Source organism: Pelodiscus sinensis, chromosome 21 (assembly GCF_052426305.1).
Source record: "Pelodiscus sinensis isolate ZL-2025 chromosome 21, ASM5242630v1, whole genome shotgun sequence".
Lineage (NCBI taxonomy): Eukaryota > Metazoa > Chordata > Testudines > Trionychidae > Pelodiscus > Pelodiscus sinensis.
The window spans coordinates 28,077,467-28,097,923 of NC_143072.1; the positions used below are offsets into that span (position 1 = coordinate 28,077,467).

Here is a 20,457-nt window from a genome sequence, read left to right on the forward strand (position 1 = left end):
CTCTTCATTGTAGGCTCATTATGGGATTCATGGTTGTCACTGCGTTCCTGTCTATGTGGATCAGCAATACCGCCACCACAGCCATGATGGTACCCATATCCCAGGCTGTCCTAGAGCAGCTGCACAAGTCAGAGCAGGAGAAAAACTCAACTGAGCACGTGGCTGAGAACATCAACAAAGCCTTCGAGCTGCAGGAGGTTCCAGATAAATCAGCTCTCTCTCAAGAGACACAAAAACAAGGTGAGTAGCTGTGGGTGTTTTACGTCTTTAGGATAGTGGAGGATGGTCAGGTACCTTCTCCGTCTCCACCTTAGGTGCTTCTGGCCTCATTCATCCCTGTTTCTGAATTTGAACTTCATAAGGAAGGAAGATGTCTCTGGCCTCCAGAGTATCTCAGAGAAGATTTCTGATAGGAGAGGACTCTAATCCAGAAGAGCAAGGTATAATAAACCCCAGTGGATGGAAGCTGGTCAGAAAAATTGAAATTGGAAATAAATTGCACATTTTAAGTGAGGAAGTTTCATTGGGGTAGCCGTGTTAGTCTGTATCGGGAAAAACTTAAAAAACAATGAATAATCTTGCAGCACCTTAGAGACTACCAAAAATGTAGATGGCATTGAGAGCTTTTGTGGGCACATCTGAAGAAGTGGGCTGTGCCCACAAAAGCTCATGATACCAGCTACGTTTTTTGTTAGTCTCTATGGTGCTACAAAACTATTTCTTGTTTTTCAAGCTTTTTTAAGTGAGGGTCATTAATCAATGAAGCAACTTTCACAGAGAGGTATCAAATTCTGTGTCCCTGGGAGTCCCAAAATAAAGTGGGTTGTATGTCTAAAACCATACTAAACTTAAAAAACAAGAAATAGTCTGGTAGCACTTTAAAGACTAACAAAACTTGTAGATGGGGTCATGAGCTTTCGTGGGCACAGCCCACATCTTCAGATGACCAGAATTTTGAGTTTAGGATGTCCAGATCCAAAATAAATAGGGGAGAAGGGAGAAGGGGAGGGCATTGCTATATATATAATGCCCCACTGCTATATAAATTGGACAAACTAAACAGTCCCTAAGGGAAAGAATCAATGGATACAAATCAGATATACGTAAAGGGAACATACAGAAACTCCGGTGATCTGAAGAAGTGGGCTGTACCCACGAAAGCGCATGATAACATCTACATGTTTTGTTAATCTATAAAGTGCTACCAGACTATTTCTTGTTTTTAAAGTTTATCCTGTACAGTCTAACTCGGCTCCCCCTGAAGCTTCTAAAACCATCCTGCACCTCAACTACAACTTATTGGGCTTGGTACGTGGATGCAGATTGCAGGTCTCTGGCCTGTTCCACGAAGGAAGATCTATGACTGGCTTTAAAATGTATGAACTTGTGAGCAGGAAGCTTCCTTTTGCTTCTTTTCTGACCCTCGATCCTACTCAAGTGTCCTTGAATCTGAATCAGTGGGATGAGCTGCCTGTTGCCAGTTCTCTATGTCCCTGAATGTGTTTTTCTTCTCCCATTCTCCTTCCAAGTTCAGACATTGCCAATTTCAGTTACCAATGTCTGCATGGTGTATAGCCATGTGGTGTGTTCTCTCTCTCTCTCACACACACACTTTGTGTGTTATTCCAATTTTCTTGCAATCATGGGATTTTGTATGAATGTAAACATTAAATGGGACTGAGGCTAAGGGAACTCCTAAAGTTTGCCCTGAAACAACCATGTCTAGATGCTTTTCCTCACTTTGGGATATCCTGTTGTGTCCTAAACTGGAAATACTGTATTGTGCAGCAACATCAACCTTCCCCATTCCTGCCCAGCTCAGCTTGTGCCACTCTTCTCTTTCTGCCTCTGCCCCCAGATAATGGATACGTGCTGACAGTGGAGGAAGAGGAGAAACTTAAAACTGAGAAGCAGCTGCAAGAGGAGAAGCACCTGACATTTTGCAAGGGAATGAGCCTCTCTGTTTGTTATGCAGCCAGTATTGGAGGAATTGCAACTCTTACTGGTACTACTCCCAACCTGGTGATGAAGGGACAGATGGATGAGTGAGTATGGAGAGAGTTGGGACTGCAACCACAGAATTGCTGTCTGTTAATAGTAACGTTGGTCTGGGGTTGAGCTGCATCCAAAGCTGAGAATGAGAAAGTAAATCACCATTCTGAGTAAGGGAACCAGGAAAAACTCCTCTTTGATCTGACCTCCCAGCCTCTGGCTTCTCTGGGCCACAGATTTGGGTGTAGAAATGAAGGCAGCTGTAGTAGTGACATCTGTTTGTTCTTCCAGCCTCTTTCCTAAAAACAACAATGTGGTGAACTTTGCTTCTTGGTTCGTGTTTGCTTTCCCCACCATGCTCCTGTTGCTGATTGTCTCCTGGGTTTGGCTCCAGATAATGTTCTTGGGATTTGAGTAAGTATTGTAAGCACATTGAAACAAATGTTCATGGATGTTTCTGCCATTGATCCTGTTGCAATTTCATAGTAACCGCACCAGCATTTCCTGCTCTATGTTCTGCTTGGATCTCAGGTCTCCGGCTGTCACCTGCTTATGGGTAGGAATCCTTGTCAATTCTCTTCTGACCAGGGATTTTGAGGCTGCTTGGCTCCCAAATCTAGACTGTGGTAGCCCTAGCAAGACAGACAGACCAAGGTCAGCACCTGGGCTTTGCTCTCTCTCTCCAGGTTTGACCAGTTACAAGTTATCACTCTGCTCCTTTTAAGCAAGCAGATCTATTTTGTAAAGCATTACAAAGCATAGAAAAGGCACTACTGTACTTGCATGCTGAAAAGCTTACCTCCCCCATCTTCAATACAGGCAGTCCCCGGGTTACGTACAAGATAGGGACTGTAGGTTTGTTCTTAAGTTGAATCTGTATGTAAGTCGGAACTGGCGTCCAGATTCAGCCGCTGCTGAAACTGACCGCCAGTTCTGACTTACATACAGATTCAACTTAAGAACCCCAAGTCAGCTGCTGCTGAAACTGATCAGCCGCTGATTCCAGGAAGCCCGGGGCAGAGCAACTGTGCCTCGGGCTTCCTGTAGTCAGCGCTGGTCAGTTTCAGCAACGGCTGACTTGGGGACGCCTGGGGCAGAGCAGCTGGGGTGCTGCTGGGTTGCTCCAGTAGCGCGGCTCCTTGGCGCTACTGGACCAACCCAGCAGCACCCCAGCTGCTCTGCCCCAGGCGTCCTGATTCAGCCGCTGCTGAAACTGACCAGCAGCGGCTGAATCAGGACGCCTGGGGCAGAGGGCTGGGGTGCTGCCGGGTTGGTCCAGTAGTGCCCAGAGCGGCGCTGCGGGACCAACCGGCAGCGCCCCAGCTGCTCTGCCCCAGGGTCCACAACAAAAGCCTGGTCTGCTGGGGGGCGGGGCACACTAGCTGCGCCCCTCCCCCCAACAGACCAGGGACACGGGGAGCAAAGCCGCAGCGGGGAGCAAAGCCTCAGAAGCGGGGGACCCCGCCACGGCTGCGGGTTTGCTCGCGGTGCCCCTGGTCTGCTGGAGATGGTCCCCAGCAGACCAGGGGCACCGGGAGCAGCTTTTCTCGCCCCGGAGGTCAAGGTGGCTGACCGCTGCCTGTGAGCTCCGGGGCGAGAAAGCCCCGTTCATAAGTGCGGATCCGACATAAGTCGGGGACTGCCTGTATAGGGGTCATTGCTTCAAACCCCACGCAGGATTGTCCCAGTGTTTACCTGTTCATAACAGTCTTTAGCTCCAGAACCAGCATCCAGACCGAGCAGATTAGCTGTTTCTTTAAGTTGCTGGGGCCTTTGATCTCCTATCTCAGGATCTGACAGTTGCCTGGTCGTCACCTTTTCCTTTAGACATAGCTCCAGAAGGGAGGGGGGAAGGTTGCATCATTGGAGAATCTGGGTTACCCACTCCCCAGGGACTCCCCAGGAAATCCATTTACCCATGCAGGTAGGAACTGCAGAGACATAGTCAAACAAAAGAGTCACATTCGATTACATCATTTGAAGGCAGATAAGTAACAAGTGACAGATTTTTCAAGTGTGTGTAGACAAATACTAGAAGTCTAAATGCTAAGATGGGTGAACTTGAATGCCTGGTGTTAAATAAAGCTATATTATAACAGGCGTCACAGAGACTTGGTGGAATGATGATAATCAATGGGAGACAGTGATGCCAAAGTTCAAAATATGCAGGAATGACAGACTAAGCTACCGTTGAGGGGAAGTGGCCCTCCATGTTGAAGAAAACAGAGAGTCAAATAGCAACAGTCTTACATAAAACCTCTAAGGAAAAAATGCCCTGCTTGAATAATAAGCACATAGCCAAAGGAACATATTAGTGACCACCTGGCTAGGATGGTTGTGAAATGTTCAGGTAGATTAGGGAGGCTACAAAAACAGAAAACACCAAGACAATGAGCAATTTCAACTATCCCCATACTGACTACATATATAGCACCTCAGATCAGAATGAAGAGACAAAAGCTGGAGATATGGTCTGAAATAAATAAGGTGAATTTTAATAAGGACAAATGCAAAGTGCTCCACTTAGGAAGGAACAATCCATACAGAATGGGAAGCGACTGTCTAGGAAGGAGTACGGCAGAAAGGGATCTAGGGATCATAGTGGACCACAAGCTGAATATGAGTGAACAGTGTGACGCTGTTGCAAAAAAAGCAAAATGACTCTGAGATGCATTAACAAGAGCATTGTGAGCACGACACGAGAAGTCATTCTTCCGCTCTACACTGCACTGATTAGGCCTCAACAGGAGTACTGTGTCCAGTTCTGGGCCCCACATTTCAGAAAAGATGTGCAGAAACTGGACAAGATGTGACGGCGTGTTGGGGTTCCCCCCCGATCCTGCAGCCCCGTAGCAGCGAGAACAGACTCTGCCAGCCAGAAGAATAGAGGAGGGTTTATTGCTTCTCCAGGATACAGCACAGCGTAGACGTGACATGGCTACAGGAATCTGGGCCAGGATGCCTCCTACCCCTTGAGATGGGGTATCTGTGCCCCTCGACTCCCAGCCCCCTCCTTAGTCTGTCTCCTTCATGGTTCCAGCCCGAAAACTGCCCCTGCGCCCAACACTCACTTCCTTTGTTCCGTCCCTTCCCTTAAAAGGTAGGACCAGTTTGGTCACTGTCATGGGGGCCCTCAAGGTGCCCCCCTTCCCCCGCTGGGCAGTGCTCACAGACAGAGGCCAATAGGAGTCATCCACAGCCCATAGCCCAAGCATAGAATCATAGAACACTAGGAGTGGAAGGGACCTCGAGAGGTCATCGAGTCCAGTCCCCTGCCCTCACGGCAGGACCCAATACTGTCTAGACCATCCCTGATAGACATTTATCTCACCTACTCTTCAATATCTCCAGAGATGGGGATTCCACAACCTCCCTGGCAATTTATTCCAGTATTTAACCACCCTGACAGGTAGGAACTTTTTCCTAATGTCCAACCTAAACCTCCCTGGCTGCAGTTTAAATCCATTGCTTCTTGTTCTATCCTCAGAGGCCAAGATGAACAAGTTTTCTCCCTTCTCCTTGTGACACCCTTTTAGATACCTGAGAGCAGCTATCATGTCCCTCCTCAATCTTCTCTTTTCTAAACTAAACAAACCCAATTCCTTCAGCCTTCCCTCATAGGTCATGTTCTCTAGACCTTTCATCATTCTCGTTGCTCTTCTCCGGACCCTCTCCAGTTTCTCCACATCCTTCTTGAAATGCGGTGCCCAGAACTGAACACAATACTCCAACTGAGGCCTAACTAGCTCTGAGTAGAGCGGAAGAATGACTTTTCGTGTCTTGCTCACAACACACCTGATAATGCAGCACAGAATCACGTTTGCTTTTTTTGCAACAGCATCACACTACTGACTCATATTCAGCTTGTGGTCCACTATAACCCCTAGATCCCGTTCTGCTGAACTCCTTCCTAGACAGTCGCTTCCCATTCTGTATGTGTGAATCTGATTATTCCTTCCTAAGTGGAGCATAGCAACCAGCAAGGTACTGACACTACATCACAGAAGGTCCAAAGAAGAGCAACAAACATGATTAAAGGTCTAGAAAACATGAGCTATGAGGGAAGACTGAAAGAACTGGGCTTGTTTTCTTTAGAAAAGAGAAGACTGAGAGGGGACATGAGAGCAGTTTTTAAGTATCTAAGCAGGTGTCACAAGGAGGAGGGAGAAAAATTGTTTTCCTTGGCCTCTGAGGATAGAACAAGAAGCAATGGGCTTAAACTGCAGCAAGGGAGGTTTAGGTTGGATATTAGGAAAAAATTCCTACCTGTCAGGGGGGTTAAACACTGGAATAAATTTCCTAGGGAGGTTGTGGAATTGCCATCTCTGGAGATACTTAAGAACAGATTAGACAGACACCGGTCAGCAATGTTTTAGCTGGTGGTCCATGAGGGCCAGGGACTGGACTTGATGACTTCTCGAGGTCCCTTCCAGACCTAGTATTCTATGATTCTATGACTGTGAAGGGTTAGAGTATGGGAGGAGACTCAGGGCTAGAGCAGGGGATGGGGAGCAGAGACTTGGAGGGGGCTCAGGGCTGGAGCAGGGGATGGGGTACCTGGGCCTTTGGGCAGCAGCCGCTACAGCCTTTTCTTAATCCAGCCCTGACAAATTGGGATTCAGTGGCTATATTGTACTTGGCTTTTCAGGAAGCCTTTGACAAGGCTGCATGCTAAAAGCTTGTAAGGCAAGTGAGCAGCCATGGAATAGTAAGGAAGGTCTCTCATGGACTTATAGCTAATTAAAAGATAGGAAACAAAGGATAGGAATAAATGGTCCATTTTCACAATGGAAAGAAGTAAATAGGATGGACCCCAGATATTTTGTATTAGGACCATTGTTGTTCACTGTACTAATAAATCATCTGGAAAAGGGTGTTAACAGGGAGGTAGCAAAGTTTTCAGCTAACGGTCTTGAATAATTTAGCATTAAGTTCAAAGATAATTGTGAAGCATCACAAAGCGACCTCACAAAACTGGGAGGGTAACAAAACAGCAGATGAAATTCAGTGTCAATAAGCAAAAATTAATGCACATTGGAAAACATACATATCTAACTATACATATCAAATTATGGGGCCTAAATTCACTGATACATTGTGGATAGTTTTCTTGAGAAGTCTCAGATTTCTAGCTGAAAATATGTACTCAGTGTGCAGAGTGTGAGACAAAAAAGCTAAGAGTATGTTAGGACTTTTAAGAAAGGAATAGATGCTAAAACAGAAAATATCATGATGCCTCTATATGCACCCATACCTTGGTACTCCAGGCAGTTCTGGTGGCCCTACCTCAGAAAACATATATTAGAACTGAAAAGGGTACAGAGACGGGCAGCAAAAACAATTAGGGTATAAAATGGGTTTCATACAAGCAGGCTGTGTCTAGACTGGCAAGTTTTTTTGCAAAAGCAACTGCTTTTGCGGAAAAACTTGCCAGCTGTCTACACTGGCCGCTTGAATTTCTGGAAAAGCACTGACGATCTCATGTAAGATCGTCGGTGCTTTTCCGGAAATACTATGCTGCTCCCATTTGGGCAAAAGTCTTTTTCCAAAAGACTTTTGCGCAAAAGGGCCAGTGTAAACAGCACAGTAGTGTTTTCCACAAAAAGCCCCGATCGCGAAAATGGCAATCGAGGCTTTTTTGCGGAAAACCGTGTCTAGATTGGCCACAGACACTTTTCCGCAAAAAGTGCTTTTGCGGAAAAGCATCCTGCCAATCTAGACGTGCTTTCCCGAAAATGCTTTTAACGGAAAACTTTTCTGTTAAAAGCATTTTTGGAAAATCATGCCAGTGTAGACGTAGCCACAAGGCATAGTCATTGTTGTGAAGGCCAAGGCTGCGTCTAGACTGGCAAGTTTTTCCGCAAAAGCGAACTTGCCAGCTGTCTACACTGGCTGCTTGATTTTGCGCAAAAGCACTGACGTTCTACTGTCCGAAATCAGTGCTTCTTGCGCAAATGCTTTGACGTTCCCGTTCGGGCAAAAGCCCTTTTCCGGAAATGTTTTTGCACAAGAGGGCCAGTGTAGACAGCTAAAAACTGTTTTGCGCAAAAAAGCCCTGATGGCGAAAATGGCGATCGGGGCTGTCTTGTGCAAAACCGTGTCTAGATTGGCACAGATGCTTTTCCGCAAAAAGTGCTTTTGCAGAAAAGCGTCTATGCCAATCTAGATGCTCTTTTCCGCAAATGCTTTTAACTGAAAAACTTTTGCAGAAAATCATGCCAGTCTAGATGTAGCCTCAAGAGGATAACTGGGATAAAAAAACATTAGATAAGTTAATGGAGAATGGGCCATCAATGGCCATTACCCAAGATGGTCAGGGAGTCTGGGAGTGGCTTCTTGAGCTGAAAATGATACCTCCATCCCAAAGTGCAGAGATGACATTTTTTCTCCCATTCTAGCCCCTTCTCCCAACACTTTAGAGCCCTTGTGCTTCTCCAGCTACTGACCCTTCCTCCTGTCATCTCAAAGCTCGTTGAATGGGCTGTCTATAATAATCACTGTCTAGCACGGTTGGCAGAAGAGTTTTTGGTGCTCTAGGCAAACTATGACTTTGGCACCCCCCATTCAATAGCTTGTGGGAAGCAGTGGGGGAGTCGGCACTAAAACCCTGCATGGCCAGCTCTGTCTGGTGGTGGTGGTGGGGAAGAGGCCATGCACACTGCCGTTCTCCTTCTCCTGTCCTGGCTAGAGGAACAGCACAGGGAAGTGTCTTTTGCAGCCTTTTCCCCAACCGCTCCTACTGGCTGGGTTTTTGGCACCCCTTAAAGCAGAGACAGGCAAAATTTGGCCAGCCAAGCCTTTTGATCCGACCTGCTTCCACCCCTGCAGCAGGGAGCAGCACCAATAAAAGCGGCTAGCTGCTTGTTTTGCTCGCTCTGCTGCGGGATGTAGGGAAAGAGGGAGAGGCTTCACCATGCTGCCTCACCCCCCCCCCCCCCAACAAAATCTCTCAGCTGTGCGCAAAAGGGACTTTTGCCTGAACGGGAGCAGAATAGTATTTCCGCAAGAAGCACTGATTTCTTACAGTAGGAAGTCAGTGCTTTTGCGGAAATTCAAGCGGCCAGTGTAGACAGCTGGCAAGTTTTTCCGGAAAAGCAGCTGATTTTCCGGAAAAACTGGCCAGTCTAGACACAGCCATGAAGTCTTGCCTTGCTTCTATCTGGTTAGAATGCTGCTGCAAAGCTCCTAGTTGGTTGCTGTCATGAACAGGAGTGCTGACGAGCACCTGGTGACTAAAGGGTTAACTCAGGTACCTAGCAAAGGTGTCAGCTGGGGGGAGGAGGGGGTCAAGCCATCAGCCAATAAAAATTCAGGTAGGAATTTCAAACAGGAAAAGAGAGGTTTTTCTCTCTCTCTTCTTTGTTTAAGAGCAGAGTAGTTTCTCCCAGGTATTGAGGGAGATGGAAGATGCTTCTCTCTCCAAGAACGGACTTCTTGAAATGTGTAATTAAGGAAAAGTTTAAATAGTCTGTCAGGGTTTATTGTTTTCCTTGTTTGGGGGTTTGGAAATCATGTCTGAGCTGGCTAATTATTTTTCTCTTTCGTAATTAAGTATTACAGCCCAATGACTTTCCCTGAGTCTAGGTCAATTGTGGCTATTTACCGCTTAGCCAATTTACTATGCTTGCAACAGTAGTTTTGTTTTGATAATAAAAGAGTTTTCTTTTTATTCTGATTAACCAGTATTGGTTGATTGGTGTGTTGTTAGGATTAAGGGCCTAGTTACAAGGGCAGAGTCTATTGCTGTCTATGGATTCCCTCTGTCTGTTTTCCCAACTCTAAGCAAAACAGAGGGCAAGGGAGAGTGCTTTACCTTAGGGGTGTAGGTTCCCAAGTGATCTCTCTCTCTGGAAAAGGTTTCCTTTTTAAATATTTTCTTGTAATCACTTGGGCGGTGGCAGTGCAGAACCAGCCTTGTCTTTTTTGGATCTCAGGGGGACTGAGATTGACTAAGTTTTTCTCTGTGAATCACAGACACAGATTTTGCAGTGTTTATTCCGCTAGCAGTGTGTCACATTGGGGGACTGAGCCATGACACTTGCTTTGAGCACATCATCCTCTCCTTGAATCCTTCCACTGGTTCCCCTCTTCTCTGTTGAATGTACAAAAGCGATTCTTCTTCACCTCAAAGATTCTTAAACCCCACTGACCGTCTTTTATTCACTACTGAAATGTCAGCTCCTGCCTCCAATTGGCTCTGGGTATCAGCCTCCATTGCTCACGTTCAGTGTCCAAACAAGTCCTTTCATGCTTTCTCCTGTGTTGCTCCCCATACGCAGGAGCCTCTCTCCATATTCACCCACAAAGCTACCTCATTCTCCACCTCAATTCCTGTTGCAAAACTCTCCTTTGCCTCAAGCCTACAGAAAAACAAGACAACAGGTAATGTGCCCTGAGACCACAGCTGACCATTTTCTCATTGTTTTCTTGTATCCTGCCATCTAGCACTCTCTAGCTAGCGAGCGTCTTTTCTCTTCTATTTAGACCTCGGCTCTTCGGCACAGAGACTCTCTTTGACCTGTGATTGTGCAGAACCTAGCGCAGTGGGGTCCTGGTCTTGGGTGCCATGGCAACACAAATCAATCACAGTCGTAGTTTTGGCCCTCTGAGAGGTGCAGACCTTGGGTGAAGCCCAGGGAATTGCTGTGACATCTGTTTCTCTCTTTCCAGCATCCGAAAGAATTTTGGCTGTGGAGCTAATGTCGCTATGCAAGCAAAGCAGCGAATGGCTTACGGGATTATCAAGGATGAGCACAAAAAACTGGGCCCTATGAAATTTTCAGAGACTGCTGTCACAATCCTCTTCATATTACTGGTGGTGCTTTGGTTTACCAGGGACCCTGGGTTCATGGCAGGCTGGGCAACTAATATCTTCAACCAGAATGGCAAAAGGTATTTCCTCCTCCTCCTCCTCCTCCTCCTCCTCCTCTGCACTGATTAGGCCACAACTGGAGTATTGTGTCCAGTTCTGGACACCACATTTCAGGAAAGATGTGGAGAAATTGGAGAAGGTCCAGAGAAGAGCCACAAGAATGATGAAAGATCTAGAGAACATGAGATATGAGGGAAGACTGAAAGAACTGGACTTGTTTTCTTTAGAAACAGAAGACCGAGGGGGGACATGGTAGCAGTTTTCAAGTATCTAAAAGGGTGTCACAAGGAGAAGGGAGAAAAATTGTTCTCCTTGGCCTCTGAGGCTAGGACCAGAAGCAATGGGCTTAAACTGCAGCCAGGGAGGTTTAGGTTGGACATTAGGAAAAACTTCCTGTCAGGGTGGTTAAATACTGGGATAAATTGCCTAGGGAGGTTGTGGAATTGCCATCACTGGAGACATTTAAGAGCAGGTTGGATAGACATTTATCAGGGATGGTCTCGATTATACTTGGTCCTGTTGTAAGGGCAGGGGACTGGACTTGATGCCTTCAAGAGGTCCATTCCAGTTCTAATAGTCTACGATTTTCCATCCTCACCAAATATCAGCCAAACACTGAACATTAGAGATCCAACATGGGCACATGGGAGAGGACCTGGACTTCTCATCTCAAAGTACATTGGTTCTCTGTTCCCATCTGGATAAATCCTGCTTATTCTGGGGCCTATCCTTTTGGTAGGACCATGCCATTTCTAGGGGTAATTTTGCCAGATTGTGCAGCCCTTGCTCCTTCGGTATCCTTGCCAAACTCAGTAGAGTCATTTCTGGATCAATCTCTTGCAGTTATGTGACTGATGCTACAGTTGTCATCTTCATTTCACTTCTGATGTTCCTAATTCCTTCAGAGATCCCCATTTATCTCTGTCGCAACAGGACTCAGCAAGCACAACAGCAAGGTAAGACCTAACTCAGCAAGTCACAGTCCAGGTGCCACAATAGAACACAGGCGTTTCCCTGCCTCTTGGCTTTACAAAGGCAATTTCAAACACTGAACAATTCAAGGAGCCAAAGGGCAGTGCTGGGCGTGTGTCTGCAAAGGATTCCTGCAGGATTTGGGTTATATGTTCTCCACCGTGCAGTTGGTTGATCACAGCATGGCTCTCTTTCTGGTATGCTAATTAAATGAGACACGTCTAATCAAAGACATTATATGCATGTCTCATAACTGCTGAAGTGGAAGAGTCTAGGAGGAGATGTACTAGACCCTGGGAGAATACTGACTAGCTCTGAGGACATGTTCCTATACATCTAGTCCATTCTCCCACCTTTTGGGGCCAGAGCAAGTTCTCTACACAGTCTCTTCCATAGTGTTTTGTCCAGTCTAATTTTAAAAGTTTTAATGATGATGCTTCCATTGCTTCCTTTTGGAGACAACTCCACAGTCTGGTAGATCACCCTCCCCTTAACTCCAGCTCTCCACTACAAGGAGATGCAAGAGTTGGGAAGTTTTACAGGTGTCAAACACCAGGGCTACGTCTACACTGGCACCCTTTTCCGGAAATGCTTAAAACGGAACAGTTTTCCATTATAAGTATTTCCGGAAAAAGCGTGTCTACATTGGCAGGATGCTTTTCTGGATAAGCACTTTTTCCGGAAAAGCATCTGTAGCCAATGTAGACGCGCTTTTCCAGAAAAAAGCCCCGATCGTCATTTTCGCGATCGGGGCTTTTTTGCGTAAAAGACTACTGTGCTGTCTACACTGGTCCTTTTCCAGAATAGTTTTTCCGGAAAAATACTTTTGCCCGAACGGGAGCAGCATAGTTTTTCCGGAAAAGCACTGATGATTTTACAGTAGATCGTCATTGCTTTTCCGGAAAAGCAAGCGGCCAGTGTAGACAGCTTTCAAGTTATTCCAGAAAAGCGGCTGTTTTTCCGGAATAAGTGGCCCAGTGTAGACACAGCCTAGTAGTGTTGTGTGTGTTAGTACAAAACCTCAGCTAAGCCAGGGTGTTGAACAGAGAGGAGAGCTACATTGTGGCACTGATGCTATTTGTCAGGGGAGCATTGTGCACCAGAACTACTAAAGGAAACTGACAAGCCAATACTCTTTCCCCTGATCCATGGGGATGGAGTGTGGTTGTAACTACACACCTACTGAGTGTGGCTCTCTGTCCTATGTAGTGGCACTTACGCCAGTTTACACTACAGGGGAAGGTCGAATTAACATACACAACTTCATCTATGTTAATTATGTAACTGGGGTTGAGTTTCTGTGCAGTTTCCACAGCGGGTGGTCAATGGGAGCAAATGCTCCCATCAGCTTGCCTTACTCCTCACAAGGAGCAGAAGTGCCAGTGCCAACAGGGGCGCCCTCTGAATTCAATTTAGCGGGTCTTTTCTCGACCCACTAATTTGAACTCTGAAAGATTGACCATAGTAACACTGATTTTCCACATAGATGCAGCCCAATCGAAGTTTTTTGTGGCCCGCCATAACATTTTTATAAAAGAATGAAGTGCAGCCCGCTGGCCACTTGGAGCATGTGGCCGAGTGCCTGCTCACAGCCGGCTGGGCCGCTCTGCACCGCAGCAACTGTTCACGGTCGGCCGGGCTGCTCTGCGCACGTGCCGACGGCTGGCTGGGTGCTCTGCGCTGGGCTCTCCAGCAAGTGCTCCCACTGGCCACTGTGCTCATGCCACCCCAGCGCCTCAGGCAGTAACGCTGACTCCAGGACCCAGTTATTGGGGGGGGGGGCTGGGAAAGCCTGGCTCTGGGGCAGAGGAGAGGCATTAGGTTGGGGGTGCTGGGAATGCCTGGCTCTGGGGAGGGTGGAGGCATTAGGTTGGGGGGGGAGCTGGCTCTGGGGGAGGAGGGAGGCATTAGGTTGGGGGGTCCTGGCTCTGGGGGACCGAAGGGGGGTTGGGTTAGTACAGGGGTATGGGAGTGCCTGGCTCTAGGGGAGAAGAAGGAGTTATTTTGTTAATATTTTGTTTAATTTATTTATTCCCAAATAAAATCTCAAAATGTATATTCATTTTATATCAATAAATATATGAATTTTTTGAAATTCCATGAATAATTATATCTTTACGCAAAATCTCAAACTTACAGAGTATCTGAAATTTTCACAGAAGCCTTTTCTATTTGATTAACTATGGTCTATACTTGTTTTTATTTCAACAAAACAAGTTATGTATCATATACAAAATATAAAAGTACCTTAAATTTATATTTAAATTAAAAATTATGTAAAATTAATTTAAAATTATTTAATATGAGCAAATAATTTTACACATCAAATTATTGTAATATTATAAAATATACCTAAAACATAATCTATAATAATAGATAACTACGACTTTCTGACAAAGTCCATTTTCTTTGATGGCCCTAGGGTTGCCAGGTGTCCGGTATTGGTGCCTTCTGCCTGGCACCTAAACTGTGCTTCCCCCTCCCGCCCCTCGACAAACCATCTGGGAACCCTAGATGGCCCTGAAAGCTATCAGGTTTTGTTTGTGCGGCCCTCAGTAGGCTTCGAGTTTGACATGCCTGCTCTACAGCCTTATCTGAGATTCAGCTAGCTTTTAGCTCAAGTAGTAGAGACTCATGAGCTAAGCTCCAGAGATCCCAGGCTTGGTTCCACCTGTTGGCGTTACACAGAGATGATCCCTGGATGTGATCTGCATTCCTGTGGCTCACAGATTGGTTTTGTATTTTAGGTAGCAGAAAGATTCGAGTAGTCCCTGCTCTCTTGGATTGGAAGACGGTTAATCAGAAGATGCCCTGGAACATTGTGATTTTGTTGGGCGGTGGCTTTGCCCTAGCCAAAGGCAGCGAGGTATCTTCCTGTGTCTGATGACCTGAAACATTTGTTTAACTGGACACTTCATTTTGTTCCTGTTTTGCACCCTTGTAGAGCACCAGAGGGCACTCGAGTAGCACCAAATGCCCTCTCTCTCAGCTGGAGATCAGCATTAGGGGCATGTCTCTTGTGCAGTGCTCACTCCTGAGTCTATTAGTGCTGCATGCAGACAATGGGACACTGCTCCTGAAGTAGAACAGCTGAGAAGGGGACTCGTGAGGGAAGGGCCAAACACATCAACAAATGCAATTCAGTGATGATTCATGGGTCCAAGTTTTTCCAAGGTGTGAGGTGGCTCAGGCAGATAAGATCTGCCCATGATGGGATTCCAAAGGATCTCAGGGTTCTTCACTCCTCAGTGCAGTATCTAGGCAATGCAACCTTGCCACCTAGCAGCCAGCAGGGTTGCAGGCCACCTGAGTCATATGCCTCCCATTGAACAGAAGCTGCACAGCTGGAGGGACTTGCATCATCATGTGCATTTGTTAGCAAGCGTGAAATGGAACAGAAAAGAAAAGGAGGAAGAAGGGAGAACATGGTGCAGAGTAAATCAGAAGGCTTTTTCCTGGCGATTAGGAGAACATAACGAGTAGCAATAAATGCAGCTGATGGGCCAACCATGGATAACTTGTTTCTCTCTTCAAATTGGGAAACTAAACATTGGAAAACTGATTTTAAAAAATAAGATACTGAATGTAATTGAATATAAGAAAGCACAATTTCTAACAACTTGTACATTTTTGTAGTAACAACCAGAAGCCCCAGTTGAAGATTAGGACTTCAGTTTCCTAGGCATTGCCCTCACAGATAAAAAGATGCTCATATAACACGATAGAATGGGAAGATATATCACAAAGGTGGTGGGCCAAAGCACAAGGAAACAGTGACGATGATGATTAGTGTAGTAAAGCAATAGTCACAGCACATCAAACAGATGGGTTATTGTTGAGTTTTGTAGGCATTGCCACAGCGGTGAATTTTTAAGGTGAGTTGTGAAGGAGGAAAATATAGTATCATGCAGATTTCATGGGAAATTTACCTCATGCCTCAGAAATGGCATAGGAGAAAATAAGGAGGTGTCTATGGAGCAGTCTCATGAAAAAGAAGGACTTGCATCACTGGTGGTCCAGAAGAGGTGGTTGGTGGCTCCATGCTGTGTAAGAGGTGGTAACAGGCTACAAAGGATATTGGGGAGAGGGAATGCGGCAGAGTGAGATGATTGGTCAGAGTAACACAGCAAGAAGATCACCTTTGTGAATGTGCTTTTAATGGAGTTGGAGGAGCTGAAGGGGCAGGATGGCGTTTGTCAAGTCCAGAAAGGAAGGGGTCGTAATAGTCAAGATCTGAGATGAGAATGTGTGTAAATTTGAGCTGTGTGGACTGAGGAAAGGCTGGATCATAGAGATGTTATTCAGGAAGAAGTAGCAAGATATAGACATTGCCAGGGTGTGTTGAGTCTACAGACAGCCAAGTCAAAACTGATCCAACTTGCAGGCTTGAGTAACAGGCTGGATGCTCATTGGCCATAGTCACTGAGAGAGGAAGGAGGAAGGTTCGGAACTCACTTTTGACTATGTTGCTTTGAAGTGGCAGCTGGACACTCACAAGGGCCTGTTAGAAAGATAGGCGGAGATTGTAGTTTGGAAAGGAGACAGATCTAAGCTGTGGTCATGTCTAACTAATGCCCTGAATACTGTGATGAACCTCTTTAGACCAAGAAAGGACCTTGCTGTATTCTTTCCCTCTCAGTGGCTTTATGATGGAAAAAGTGTGTGTGTGTGTGTCTTATTCATTGCATTGAGGTCTATTGCCTGGGAATAAAGATGATTTGCTTTTCTCCAGTAAGCAGTCTGGAACCTCATAAGAAGGAATTGGCAGTTGGCTGGGGATATAGTTACTGAGTGTAGTTCTGATATGGCACTTGCTCAAGAACTTGATCTGCATGTCCATTGTGCTAATGGACCGCTCTCCATCTCTATCTTTCAGGAATCTGGTTTGTCTTCATGGCTAGGTAGCAAACTGGCACCTTTGGAGAATATCTCACCACCAGCTATTGTTTTGCTATTGTGTCTCCTGATTGCCACTTTCACTGAATGCACCAGCAATGTGGCTACCACCACTCTCTTCCTTCCTATACTGGCTTCCATGGTAAGTCCCATCCCTTTTCAGACTGCTTCTGCAGGAAAAGCAACAGGACCTTCCATCATGTTCCACGTACAAACCTACTCAGTTATGCACAAAATCTGACCAAGCCAACCACAGGCTCATGCCCTTGAAATGTAGATATCACATATAGTCTAGATGTTATGGTCACTCTTTCTAAAGTAGCGTATGCAGGTGAAAATAATAGGATTGAGAAGTTAGGAGACTGAAGGCCATTTAGACAATGTCTACACAGCAGTGTTATTTATAACATAGTGCATGTCTACACAGCAAACCCATTATTTTGAAATAAATTTGAAATAATGGGCTTCTTACTCTGACTTCCATAAACCTCATTTCATGAGGAGTAAGGGAAGTCGGAGGAAGCATTCTCTATTTTGAGATGACTGCTGTGCAGACAGCGCCAAAAGTTCAAATAAGCTATTTTGACCTAAGCTATGCAATTAGCATAGCTCAAGTTGCGTAGCTTATTTTATGTTTAGGGCTGCTGTGTAGACGTGCCCTTAGTCACAGGAAAGGCAATGGCAGCGGCAGCGTGAACTTCCCAATGCCAGCACATCAGTGTATCTCCTCATGACCCTCCAGAGTCACCTCTACAGTGACCATGTACGTCAGTCTCCTTGGTCTATTCGAACTTTTGCAGCGCCACTGAGACTAACTACAAGGAGAAAACTGTTGCCTTCCCAAGGGCAGATTTAGGATGGAGGTTAAAATCATGCCCCAGGCGGAAGTGGAATAAGAGTCACCAGATGTCTTTTGGTTCAGACATTGAACAGTAGGAGTAACCTGTAATTGCTTCACTGGAGAGAGCAGAATTCTCGCTTACCCAAATATCTCCCCTGAGCGTTTGGAGCTCTTTCCTTCAAGGGAGCTGTTTACTGAGCTCTGGATGTAGGATTCTGATGACTTTTTTCATTGATTTACCAATTCTGGACTGAACAGTGATATTGTTATTAATTTATACAGGGGCAGATGATAATTTTGCGGGGCCCAGGGCTGTGCCGTGGGGCCCGGGGAGGCACAATTTTGCGCATGCACCTCGGCAGCAGCTGACCGGAAGTAGCACGCGCGGGGCCTATTGAAGTGCGGGGCCTGGGGCAGCCACCCCGCTCCTCCTGCCCTATATCCGCCGCTGAATTTATATGAGAGTGGTGGCCAAATGTCCCAAGCAGGACCAGGGCCCGAGGGTGCTGGGACCCTGGGGGAGTGACTGGAAGCGTCTGAGGCAGGACGGAGGGTGTCTGTGAAAGGAAGGGTGGAGCACACGTCAGTGCTACATCTATGCACTCTGCTGGTATTAAAGATGTCACCTTCTTCTCACCTCTTACACAGTCTCAAGCCATCTGCCTCAATCCGCTCTACGTCATGCTGCCTTGCACACTTTCAGCATCCCTGGCGTTCATGCTCCCCGTGGCCACTCCTCCCAATGCCATTGCTTTCTCCTATGGACAGCTCAAGGTTATCGACATGGTGAGCAGCAGGCCCCTCTGATTGCCAGTTACACTGTTCTTTGCCTGTCTCCTTGCTTTGCTATTAGTTTTCCCTTGACAAGCGATTACAGAACAGCCTGTACCCTGCTAAACTCAAATGGAATACAGAGCATAGACTTGTACATTGATGGGCTACTGTGGCAGGGACGTACACTCAGAACCATGAGCGCTTCAGCTCTTGGAAAACAGCCAGTGACACTGCAGGGAAAGGTCTCGTTGGGTGTGTCCGTAGCAACAGGGCATTGATGGGAAATGGGAGGGTGTAGCCGTGCAAATAAACGAAATGCAAACCGTGGGGCTGGCAAAAGGGTTCTTATCAAACCACTTTTTTGCACAAGCGTCTGTATTGCTGTCTGTGCATTTCACAGTGCATTCCGCCCGGGCTGAACTGATGCCCTTTCTCACGAGAGCACAAAAAGAAGAGGATATCTTTATAATTGACATATGAGGTCCCGGAATTACTCTCCCCAAACATGGGTGGTTGGTGAAGGTAGGGCTGGGGGAAGCAAGCCCCAGCCCCACCCCTTCTGATGAGGTCCCCCCCCCCCCCACAGGAGCCAAACTGCCCCCATGCCCATGCCCCCCTCCGACATGGGGAGGCCACCACAGGGAAGGGAGGAGGGCGAGCTGCACATGGCCCCAGCCTCCCCGGCCCCAGAGCATGGGGAGGGAAGAGGGCGTGTCCTCAGCCTCCCTGGCTCCAGATTATGGGGAGGGTGGATAGCCTCCCCAGCCTTTCCAGCCCCCAGAACATGGGGAGGGAGGAGGATCTTCAGTTCCAGCCTCCCTGGGCCTGGAGCACTGGAAGGAGGATGCTGGGGGTGAAGTGTGGGAGGGGCCAATGCCTTCCCCCACTTAGCATACCAGCCACCCATGTCCCCGAGTGAATATCAGATTCAGATGCCAAATCAAGAGAGGTCTATGTAAGTGTGTGGCTGGGATTCCAGGTCTTTGATAAGACTTAGCCCCATCCAAAAAAATAAGCAAAGGCTTCTGCTCAGCTATGGTATGGGGCCCAGTTTATTCTGAATGAGGCCTTGGGAGGAAAGCCAAATTAATGGTCAGGGTTGGGTGATTTAACATCAGCTACAGGCAAAAAAAGTGGTATTGAAATTAAACATCCTGGCTGCGTCTAGACTGGCAGGATTTTCCGGAAATGCTTTTAACGGAAAAGTTTTCCGTTAAAAGCATTTTTGGAACAGAGCATCTAGATTGGCACAGACGCTTTTTCACAAAAGCACTTTTTGCAGAAAAGCGTCCGTGGCCAATCTTGACGCGCTTTTCCGCAAAAAAGCCCCAATCGCCATTTTCGCGATCGGGGCTTTTTTGAAGAAAACAAACCTGAGCTGTCTACACTGGCCCTTTTGCGCAAAAGCTTTGAGGAAAAGGGACTTTTGCCTGAATGGGAGCAGCATAGTATTTCTGCAAGATGCACTGATTTCTTACAGTAGGAAGTCAGTGCTTTTGCGGAAATTCAAGCGGCCAGTGTAGACAGCTGGCAAGTTTTTCCGGAAAAGCGGCTGATTTTCCGGAAAAACTGGCCAGTTTAGACACAGCCCCTGGGTTTAATTTTTGACAGACCAAAGGCCCAGAGCTGCCTAATGGGGTTCTAAAATTTCCAGAGCAAGATGGAGGAGAATTTCCCCAGGGTAGGAACTGAGGAACACAGCCACAGATTGCATGCAAAGGTCTCTCACATCACCTGCTCTAGGGCAGTGTTTCTCAACCAGTGGTACGAGTACCCTCAGGATTACTTGAGAGCAGTCAGGGGGGTAGGTCAACAACTGAAATTTGGAGAAAACGGAATTTTTGTTTTACGTTTTACAGCGCTGTATTATTTTTGTATTTTTACACCCAACAATTTCATCACCCACCTGGCTATGATTAAGTTGTTTAAACAAATGTGTTTCAATGGTAGAAAAAAACTTGTATCTGAAAACTGTAAGTCTTGAGGGTGCTGATAATTTTTTGTCAAGGGGTACTTTATAAAACATAGTTGAGAAACACTACTCTAGGGGGCATGCTGTTAGGGCTGGGAGAGAGGCCACAGCACACAGCATGTACAGCTCCAGAGCACT

General features: G+C 46.5%; 1 protein-coding gene across 3 annotated transcripts in view; it reads left to right on the forward strand.

The window, feature by feature from the left end:
- SLC13A2 (solute carrier family 13 member 2) overlaps window positions 1-20,457 on the forward strand; it is a 54,164-nt gene that overhangs the window by 31,539 nt on the left and 2,168 nt on the right. For all 3 annotated transcript variants that reach the window (XM_075904457.2, XM_075904459.2, XM_075904455.2), the window contains 8 exons: window positions 14-240; window positions 1,859-2,045; window positions 2,284-2,406; window positions 10,663-10,884; window positions 11,708-11,820; window positions 14,584-14,702; window positions 16,713-16,874; window positions 18,222-18,359. In XM_075904457.2, the coding sequence (XP_075760572.1) occupies window positions 14-240; window positions 1,859-2,045; window positions 2,284-2,406; window positions 10,663-10,884; window positions 11,708-11,820; window positions 14,584-14,702; window positions 16,713-16,874; window positions 18,222-18,359 (1,291 nt within the window). The remainder of the gene's footprint in view (window positions 1-13; window positions 241-1,858; window positions 2,046-2,283; window positions 2,407-10,662; window positions 10,885-11,707; window positions 11,821-14,583; window positions 14,703-16,712; window positions 16,875-18,221; window positions 18,360-20,457) is intronic.